Source organism: Wasmannia auropunctata, unplaced genomic scaffold (assembly GCF_000956235.1).
Source record: "Wasmannia auropunctata unplaced genomic scaffold, wasmannia.A_1.0 LD333495.1, whole genome shotgun sequence".
Classification (NCBI taxonomy): domain Eukaryota; kingdom Metazoa; phylum Arthropoda; class Insecta; order Hymenoptera; family Formicidae; genus Wasmannia; species Wasmannia auropunctata.
Genome location: NW_012029395.1, coordinates 197,648 through 209,136, shown reverse-complemented (window position 1 = coordinate 209,136; position 11,489 = coordinate 197,648). Strand labels below are relative to the sequence as shown.

General features: G+C 35.0%; 1 protein-coding gene across 1 annotated transcript; it reads left to right on the top strand.

The window, feature by feature from the left end:
• Nucleotides 1–5,755: 5,755 nt before the first annotated feature.
• On the top strand, nucleotides 5,756–7,884 carry LOC105459890 (the record flags this gene model as incomplete). Its single annotated transcript, XM_011706232.1, has 4 exons — nucleotides 5,756–5,984; nucleotides 6,633–6,901; nucleotides 7,348–7,478; nucleotides 7,707–7,884. Coding segments are annotated over exons 1-4 (807 nt in total), but the record flags the coding sequence as incomplete, so codon positions are not given.
• Nucleotides 7,885–11,489: the final 3,605 nt, after the last annotated feature.

Here is an 11,489-nt window from a genome sequence, read left to right as displayed (position 1 = left end):
CAAATTGAAAATAAGATAATTGAAAAATTAACAACAAAAATTTAATTATGAAAACGCTTCGAGGTCGCTTCAGCGGTTTTTGTGTAAAAATATGTAAACGCCGGTATTAAAATCTGTCCTCGATAAACTATTTATAACGTATTGGAATTCATAACGTACGCGAGAGAGTTCGTCCGCATTATCGATGTGCATTGTATAAATGTGTAAGTTTGATTACTCCGAATTCTCAGATACATTTTATCATAGTAGAAAATAATTCTGCGACTCGAACAATTTTTCTTTGTTACACATCAGAGAAAATTCACTCGTTACTTGCGGATCATCCATTTTATGTTATATTCAACATATCGCTATAAATTTTATCACGTCTGACAGTTAGATAAGTGAAGACCGAATAATGCATCTCGTAGTTAGGGCAATGCAGGTCGAGTCCCTCCGGGGAAGGGTGGAAATTTCACGTAACCTGTTTTTTCTTGAAAGCTGGAACAAGGTCAGCGTAGCGCAGCTTCGAAGGGCGATGGAATATGGGGTGGCGACGGCGGGAGGGCAGGTGGAAACGCGCACGTGTGCATAGGCCTGGAGGACTATCCACCACTCGGTGGACACACAACTCGGACGCGACGACAGGCGACTTTGCCACGCAGCGAGGAGGTAGCGCGTAATAATATCGCATTGTGTGTCGTGTTCGTGAATATCCGAGACCGTTGAGGAAGGTCGCGTTCGCCGCGCCGTTTCCCGTTTGCCGCGTGGATAGGCGTAAATCGGAAATTAATTCCTTTTTATTCAATCACGGAGATTTAGCATTGAGACGATTTTTTTTAACTCTCCGGATCTCCGAAACCTTTAAGCAATTTTCCATGTATATTTTTGAGAACATATTTTATTTTATTAAATAATATTTTGTAAACTTAGTTTTTTATAAAATCTGTGAAATCAATGAAAAAAATATGTGCATAATTTATTAGTTTTAATGTATTAATACTAAAACTGCCAAAGCAACTTGATTAATATTAAAACAATCAAAGCAGTCAAGATAATTGATTTTTAAATTAATTGAAATGTATTGATTTGTAAATAATAAATTTTTTCAGAATTATTCAAATTTAAAACAGCACATTTTCCAAGTTTTTTCATGTTTTTGTTTTGATACACAATAATGATTAAATTTATCGATTTCTTTTCCTATTCTTTTTCTTTTTTTTTAAATATATAGCATACTTAAATTGTAAAAATTAATTGTCAGTAATTTTGGTGTTAATAACGTACTGCGTAATTAATAGTGTATATAACTTTGAATAGTGTATTATACTTTTTGAAAGGCAATTTAAACTTCTCAAGCATGATAGTCAAAATGGCAGTTATGGAGAAATTAGATTGACGCTTCCTCACAGGAACGTGTATGCCTTCTCAATTTAGTGGCGATCAATAGCGCGAGGATTCATTATAAAGGTCCATTTCTGACCGCTGAGGAAGAAGATGGCGTAGTTGAATGATGAGTACTTATTAAAAGATGAATCTTCGGGCATATAAGGGGGATTGCAAGCTGCCAGCGCATATCGATTTGTTCTTAGATTTAAAAGTGTCTTGGACAGAAAAATTATTTTCTCTCGCGCGTTGAGAAATAGAATTGCTATTAGTAAATATTTACGTATGCTTCGTCGCGAATTATGTTCTCTACAGCGTTTCGGTACCTGTAATTTTGCATTTAATCGTAGAAAGATATACGTTTGACCGATAACTAAATTCCTGTTATGTTTAAACAGCCTGAATAATAAAAAGATGATCTAAAGATTCACGTGCAGGTTGCATACTTTATCGAATTGTACATCTTTGGAAACGTAATTCAGTTTGCATGGGTTTAATTAATTTGCGCCGTGCAAACGTGGCACGATATACTCGAGTATTATGATATCCGTCATGGATATTGAAATACGCGAAATGTTTCGTATATTAAATTCCAAGAATCAAGAATCAGCATTTTACACGTCAAGAATTGCGACCTGCATATAAAGCTACATTAATTTGAAACACAGAGAGGGCACAGCGCAGCGAGAGGTGAACAGCGCAAGAAGAGATAAAAAATTACGTGAGACCTCCTTCTCTCGGAGTTGAGAAAATAGATTTCTGCGAGAGAAGGAAACCGCCGAGATCTCTCGGCTTTAAGGGATTTCCCAAGTCATATGACCCGAAATGGATCCTCGGCGATATTCCATTCCTGAATTGTGGAACGACGATTTCGAGGTTGTATGCATCCCATCAATGCCGAAGCGGGATTTCGGATATAATATACGATGTTGGTTCTGTAACATGTAAAACAGCTGTTCCGATTAATCATCTACTTGTTTCTGTATCAACTTGATGTCTAAATGGAAGAAAAATCGTTCAGGGCAAATTAATTCCAGATATAATAAAAGAAAAAGAAATTAGAATGTATTTCAACAGTCACTTTTTATGCAGTTTTTATACAGTTAAATTGTAAAAAGCTCATTAATTAATCCAGAATTAAATCACATTCTTTTTTAGAGTTGTCTCAAGAAAACAATATTTTCTTGAAAATCGTTTCAGCTGTATGTGTTATATTATGTAGTAGTAAACTCTATATATGATCGGACACGTTACATTCGATTAAATGAGCAAAATGTACATTAGTTTACACTCTCCGGAAAAATAAATGTACTTTTAGCCAATCAATATTACGTATGTAGTATTACTTTAAATACAAAGAGTTCATACTGATAAGATAAAAAAGATTTAATTTATAAAACAAGTATCGAAACGACAAACAGATCGACGCGGTTTAAAATTGTTTGGAGAGGGCTCATCGTGAAAAGAATTCATAAATCTCCGTACCTTATTGATGATATTCACAAGGAATATTGAAAATACAATATTTGTTTTTCAATTTCACGAAAATCTCTTAAAACGCGTGATGCGGTTCAGTAAACAAAAAGTAAAAACTCAATAGAGTGTCAAATGACCTACTTGTATTTACCTTTATTGCTCGCAATTTTTTTATAATTTAATCAACCGTGCGGCGGGGCGATCTCGTTACCCTTCCTCCACCGAGGTGTCCGGACGCAGCCGTGAAAAAAGGCACGTACCTAACGTGTAAAATCGGCGGCGGGCGTCGCTCCGGGATGGATAATGGAGCGTGACGAACCTCTGATTGCCGCTCTGAGAAGAGTACGCTCGCTATTGGACGCTGATAAAAAAGTAGCAGGTGTTAGCCGGCGACGGCGACGGCGACGACGACGGCGGCGGCGGCGGCGGCGACGGCGGCCGTTGCAAAAGCGATCTAAAAATATAATGTTCACTCGCGTCGCGTTGGCGTAAAATCGCGGCTCGTTCACGCGGCGTGTCCATCGATGTGACCCCGATATGTAGTCGCGATGTTCGTCGACTCTGAAAAAAAAGAGCGCATCGCCTTTTATTGTCTACAATAAAGTGGCAATAGACGCGAGACATCGACGGGAGGAGATACTATTCTCAAAGACTGGACGCGTTCGGCAGACATGCGACATGTAAGAACGTTTTAATAGCGTCTAAATGTGGAATAAAATAGATATGGAGATGTATATACGATATAAATATAAATATATATATTTCTTCTTATTCTATATTTATTAAAACACTACATAAATTAAAATTATAATTAAAATTATAAAATTAATATATTGTATATATGTATAAACTGAAATTTAAATTTTCGATAATTTTCTTTCTGTAAAATGGATTTCTGTTTCTATTCAGAATTATTCAGAATTGCGATTGTAGTTTTTAATCTTTCAAGAATAATTGTAAATTGCATGCATGTAGCTCTTATAACTTTATTATCTTAATTATATTTTTATTTTCTAATAGCTTGAAAAATAAGCATAAGCTCCTCTCACAAGCTTCTCTAACAACAAGATGAAGATCTTTGTAGATATGAATAATGAACAAAGTACTATGTTTGCGTAGTGTCACGATAGTGAGAATTATAAGTGGGTGGTGAGACACTCACAGAGCGTGAAGTGTTTCCTTTTGGATTATCAGCCCTAGAGAGCTCAACTGAGCTGTGAAAGATAATGGAAGCTCCGCCTGTTTTAGATATTCGTTTGTGAAGCGTTTTCGTTAGTAAATTGTCGCGCGACACGTGCAATTTTCTCAGCGATACTTGCAAAAATATCCTTACAAAGAACTTCTTTCTCATTAAAATAGAAAAGAAATATTATAGAGAGAGAAAAAGTATTAAAATAATCTTTCCCCTGATCATTTTTCTAGAAAGAATAAATATCATATTTCAATGTTAATATATTAAATAAATATTATAAATTATATATAACAGTTAATAATTATATATAACAGTATAACTAATACATACAGCAAGAATAAAGTGATCGATTATTATTTTAATTTAACGTCGATAAAAAACATTTTATAAAAAAGCCGTCTTTCATGGACAGTTTAAAGTTGACAAAGCTGCAGCGGCGTTACATCTGACAAGTGATGACGTGGATAGGAGACAGCACACGAAGGACATCATCCCCTTTAGAAGGGCTGCAGACAGACAAACCCTCCAGGTTCCCTTTTCCCCACCTACTGTCGTCCCATCACCATAGCAACCCCTTGCATTCAGCAGCTAGGTTAACCAACCGATCTACCCCCTCCCCCCCTCCACTCCCTCCCTCGTGCCGTCTCGCTGGAATATCTTTGCGTAGAACAGAGAGCTTCCACACTCTTTTCCACGCATTTTAATTTAGGTCGTAACGTTCAGTCTTAACAATTCAGTAGTAAATTAGTGTGAAAGTTCTATATCAGAGACGTTTCCACAACGAGGTCAAAATACTTTTCCTTCGAGACGTTTCCAGAGAGAAACTTCCATATAATCGCTTCAACAAATCGTTGTCGATCGATATTTAAGTTTCTCAAAATTTTCAAATGGAAATTACAGAAGATTAACGTCCAGCGAAAGTATCTCGCGAGGGGTTTCGATAACCTTTCTCTCGGACGCATCACTTTCGAGTTAACGATTCAAACGAATTCAAGCACTTAATGCCTTCTCTGAGCGAATATATAAGCAGCTCCAATAAATTCTATTACAGGGCCTTGGGAAATAATTTTATTCATGAATAAATGTTAAATGTTCGATATATATTTTTTAAATTATTATATTGCGACGCAATAAAAGATTTTAACATATCTCGTATACTTGCGTAGTTAAACATTTCGTTGTCTTTTGCGGAGGGTAGCAAAAAATTCTTATTTTCGTAAATGTTTCACTATCCGTTCTTTTAAATGGCTCAAGAACCTCAAAGTACCCGCGCACAATTGAGCTATTTCTTTGACAAGAAAGAAAGCACAATTTCTAGAAAGGACAACTTCCCCGTACAATGGAATGAAGTGTATTAGCTCATTGCAGTAGTCGCGATCCGTAAACTCGTCAGGCAGTTCAACGGGCCGAATGATCACCCTCCCCGCGGTCGTTCCCGAAATCATTCGGTACTTTTTTCGTTGTCTCGACTGTGTCGAATTCGGCGCGTCACGAAGGAGAAAATTCGCTCACGAAGCGAGCCGGTACGGCCGTTTAGATTCGCGACATTCTCCCGTCCATTTATCGTCGGTAATACGTCATAGCCGAGTCGCACGAGGTGGTCGACGCGTGCGATTCCACTTGGAGAAACGCGAATAAAAAACCCGATTGAAAAATCCGGCGAGTCATAAGTCTTTCGTCCTGTGCCGGAGGAGAAGTAGCGCCGTCGTTTTCCCGTAGAGAATGAAAATACTTCCGGTACTCGGCACGCTCGCGGTTTTAATCGCCGGTCAGGATACGAAAACCGTGCTGTTCCCGCCCACTTCCGGAAATGGCACGTCTTTAGGGACGGAAAGTAAAATCGAGCCGGTGCTTCAATCGGATATGACGCGAGCAATCCTCGCGACCCTCGCACCGCCGCCGCCGCAGCCGCAGCCGCAGCCGATGCTGCCCTCGGATTACTTTTTCTCCGGTAAAGATTTTTCTATTTTAGTTACTCTAAGAGAAAGAGACGGCGTCGTTTGATCACTTATCCTTTGTGCGCGGCCATAATCAAGCTCAACGTGTCGCGCTTCGGTCGTCGCATTAACATCTCAAAGCCGAGAAATCATCTTGAAATTGAAATGTGTCGCTCGTACTGCTTAAGAGAGGAAAAAATAATGTGCATTTAAAGCGCAAAATTTGTTTGTAATTTCTTGGAAAATTGAGCTTATTTAAAAAAAAAAAAAGTAAATGTGCTGTACAATATTTGTATGGAAAATTATATAATTATTCATTTGATGAATTAAATGGTATCCAAGTACAAAAAATTAATTAAAAAATTAATCAATTATAATATATATATATGTATAAAATTATATAATAATTTACATAAAATATATATAAATTAAAGTATAAATGGAATATATAATTTTTCAATTTTTTAAAATTAGTTTATATATATATTATTTTTATAAGTAATGACTGTAAAAGTAATTAAAACAAAGTATTTGATAATATTTATAATATAGATAACAATGTATTAATGTGGAGGTTTAAGTTGCTTTAGTCACTTCAGTGCTTCATTTATATATTAATATTTTTAAATTAAAATTTAATTTTTTTAATTAAAATGTTTTAGTACCTCAACAAACGTTTCTGCACCACAGAAGCGAAAACATACCGTATGGATATGAGTATCCCAATGCATATCCAGTAGCACACTCAATAGAGCACTCCATTGGACCGTCATCGAAACAGCTTGTAATAGTCAGTTTCATCGGTCTCTTGCTGCTTTTGGCGATTATACAGAATACGCTTAGTGCTGTTAAGCGTAAAGATGCGATAATGGATCTATTATCGTCCAGGCAAAAGCGAGACGTTTACGCTACGCATGATTTTCGTTCCGTGGTACGTCATTTATGATGTTGCGTTAAGTTAAAGGGGACCCTTCCAATCAAAGATTTCCAATTAAAATTGCACATATTTAAATTTGTGCGAAATTAATGAATGATATAAAAACTTTCTTTTCGATAAGTTTTTGTTTTCAATGAATTTCTGTTTTTGATATTTTTATTACTGCGAAATATTAATTGTGTTTAGAAGAAAGTTGTCTCAATTTGAAAACAAATTTGGAAAGCTACAAGTTAAATTTCAAGTTTTTAACGCTCCTCTCAATTCAACCGCGAATATAAACCGGGCAAGTTTGCTGGAAACTCAGAAGGTTACTTACCGTGATGAAACATTTCGTTTCTGTTGACTGAACAAAATTACTCGTATAAATCATGAATACCCAGAGTTCGCAGCAAAAATTTTTGTGTGCCAGTAGTAAATTAAGACTTTTCACGAACTTTTAGACCCCGGAGGAGGAAGATATTCTTAATAGCGATGCCAGAGTGCGATGCATACAGAGGACGATCTGTCTTGAAAATCGCAAACTGTTTAGAGATTTGGGCACACCGGGTAAAATGCTGGCAAACTACTTGACGTAGGTTTTCTTGCTATTATTTTCAATATCGCGATTTAATAACGCTAAAAACTTAATATAAAGATGAGAAATAACAAAAAAGAAAGAAAAAAATAATAGAAAAATTTCGCTTTGCAGTCATATAATTGCATTCAATAGAAACGTTTGGTGTAAAAGTTTGCTTAATATCTAATGAAATCTGGAAATCTGTTCGTGTAGTTTCGGAATTAACGCTACGATTTTTCGCAGGAAAGACATAGAGAAATCGTTCAAGTTATCTTCGGGTTGGGATCGTCTCGTGAGAGATGCGGGTGCAGCGGGGATTAGAGGCGAGAACTGTGATGTACTTTATAGAGATTGCGAAATTCCCGTAACAAAAAAGAGACATAAAAACGTTCTAAAAAATATAAAGAATCATGATAATTTTAATTCACCTCGTTAATATTTTAAAAATACTATAAAAAATAATTTATTTCTACCTTTTGTGAAAGATATGAATTAAGGATGTATTACACCTATTTTTATAAATGTATTAATATTTATATTTTAAATAAACTATATATATATATATATATATATACATATGAAAATTGTGTTCATAACATTCTATTTTTATTGAATAACACATTTTTATAATTTATTTATTTGTTATTATTTTTATTGTTAAAAACTAAAATTTGAAAAATAATAATAAGAATCTCAAATTTTTATATAAGCACTTTAAATTATTCAAAATGTGTGTAATACATCCTTAAATTATTTTACATACCTGTAAAATGGTATATCTGTTTTTTTTAAACAGGTTGGAAAATTATTAATATTATATCTCAAAATTAGTATTTGTTTCCAACAAACAAGAATATAACATTAACATGTTAATTAATTAATAATACATGTAACGATATACTCTTTCCGATATATTGTATTGCCGATACATTGTTTTATCAAAATTACGATAAATAGATAAACTGGATAAATAAAATGGTCAGTGATATTAATGACTTTTTAATTTTAATTACAATATGTTGCGTTGTTCTTTATCTGCTACAAACATCGACATCTAGCTTGAACTATTTTAGATAGCAATTCGCTATAGAACACACTTCACTTGCGCGCACACGCGCACGCACAGTCACACGCATACATGCACGCACTCTCTCTCTCTCTCTCTCTCTCTCTCTCTCTCTCTCTCTCTCTCTCATCATCATCATCATCATCATCATCATCATCATCATCGGAATTATAAGAAAATATCAAATATCGCGAACAAAATGGAGACATCGATCGCGTCTTCGGCATTTTGTATGTTGGCCTGTTTTCTCGTCCTCTCTATTCCAATATAATATTTGCCTCCTCCCTCTGTCAGCTAATTATATAATAACGCTCCCAATATTATCATAAACATTAAGGCATTACATGCTTACAAGTTTTGTATCTCAATTTATGTATGAATGATACATGATACGCTAATGTGCCATAACACGCTAAACTTACACTTAAATAGACATATGAGATCGCTCGTTATAATAGACCAGAGCTGCGCCTCAAAATTCTACTCCAAGCCGAGAATTCATTAAGAATAATCTTCCGAAAGAAGATTATTCTTAATAAAGAAGAGAGATAACGTGCTACACGGATAAAGCTTGTTCGTTTCAAAAGTCGAGATAGAGAAGACCCTTATTAGAAGATACCAGACGAGAATCTTACGATCTCCGCTTTTAAGATGGATTAGACAAGTATTAGTTTTCTGACCTTAACCTTATAAGCAATTCAGATTGATCCAGCTAGAATTCTATGAGCACAAACTCTTTTGTGAGATTTCTCAGACCTCGGTCCGAATCCCCCATTACGTTCTTATTGTTTCACGCTTGGAATCTATTCGAGTCGGTAATTTACTTTAGGTTATTCTGTTCGCTATCATTTCTAATTTCTACAAAGAAACTGGAGTGGAATTTTGGAATGCAGCCCGACGGGCCCAAAGCTTGTAAATTTTAACGCATGCGTTAAGTAATTAATGACATATGCGCTGGAGAGATAACGCGTTACTATGTCTTACGATTTCGCAAATGCTTCTTAACGCATAAAATCACCTATATCGCATTAAACAAATCGACGAATTGGTCAAATAATTTTTGTAATCCTCTCTTGTGCACCTAATCACTTTCTTTATTACTTATTTTATAAAAGCCGCTTTATATAGAAACTAAAATTATACAAATCGAAAAACTAAAGCTAGCTAGCAGTAAAGGGAATTAAACCTCGCTTAAACAGAAAAAGTTGAAAAGTCTATGTTATAAAACGCAGATAATAATAGAAAGCTTATTTAATTACAATTACTCGCACATTGGCCTTTAGTTAGTCTTTAGTTTAATCTTGTAGTTGCCGAGCCTGTTTTGCATTAATCGATTTTATTTAAATCATGCGGTATAAAATTGGATTATTACCTATAACAGATCTTACATTTTATCATTGTACGTACTCTACTGTGCAAACACTCTCGTTTTATTTTTATTAAAAAATTTTTACATTTTATTTTTATATTTAGTATAGGCCTGCTGCCTTAAAAAAAAGTAACGCAAACGAACGATTGGCGAGACACATTTACGCGGGTGATCTGAAGCAGTTTAGGCAGCCAACAACGAATTCTGTCACTTTCCGCTCTCTCATCGTAAAACCGTGTTTAATTATAATAATTAATTAACACGTTGATTGCCATGGCATTTTTTTAAATGCTTATCCAAAATTAAAATGCTATTCAATGTAAAAATTTTAATGACATAGACAACGTGAACGTAAAGCAAAAAGTGCGTGATTCATTATTTATAAAGGTATAGCTCTTTATTATATAATATTTTATCATATATGCTCATAATAATGAAAATTTTACACGGTAAGACGTATCAAATTCGCTGACAACATGGGCAGACAACGTGTTAATTCATTCAACGAATATTGGGTCATTCACGATCCAAATATATCTGGAGAGAATTATACGTTTTCTTCCAATCATTTCGTATGAATGTTATGAAAAATATATCAGAGAAATAACACAATTAAAATTGATAGCATGACAACTATATTGTAACAATGTCATATATTATAATAATCTGTCAAGGCTGTTTTTTTATTCATTACTTATTATAATGTATAAATAATCCAGTATTCGATATATGCGATGCTGCTAATTCATAATTAATACACTGGTTGAGAAATAAGTAATTAAAATATAAAATTGAAAAAACTGTTGTACTATTACTATCTCATATTTAACCAAACAATTGATTCTAAGCAAAATCTTTATATCAAATTATCCAGAAATAAATTTCGCTTTTTTCTTATAGTAAATAATTCTAAAAATTACACTTCGTATCAAAATAAATTTCGTTAGTTAAACTAAAAACTTAAAATAGATTTCTTTCAAACAAAAGACTAGTTCAGCAATGTCTTAGAATTCTATATTGATTTTAGAAAGGGTTCTATTGTTGTCAAAGCTATAAGATAACCGCTGGAAAAATCGACAGGCTGACTTCGCCATTTAAAAATGCAATTCTTTTTAGAGTTCTAAGAAAACTTTACACAGTTCTACGGTTTTAAACAGTTTTAAATACATAACACCCTGATGATGTCGTAATTGTCGAGGATATTAATAAACACAACGTCTGCCGGTGAAGCTCTCGCGTCGAAACGTTTTGTGTGATGCGACTATCACTAAGAACGATGATGAACCGAGTGTCGAGGCGAACGTTGAACATGGAGCCGTGCTTCTTGGCCAACGTGTTGAATTGCAGATGCATGTCTTTGATGAAGGACAGATCGAAGATCGGTACACCCGGTACGTACTAAGACGGTAAAGTACGGATGTGTTTCAGTCCCCGAACGTACCTCGCTACCAGAAGAACGCCAGCAAATACCAAGGAGGGTGTAAAGAACTTCGACCCTGATGCCGCCCATCGCATGTCAGACCCAACCGCGGACTACCGATCGATTGAAATCCGATACCGAAGCTCTCGCAACACGCCTTTGAATGTCATG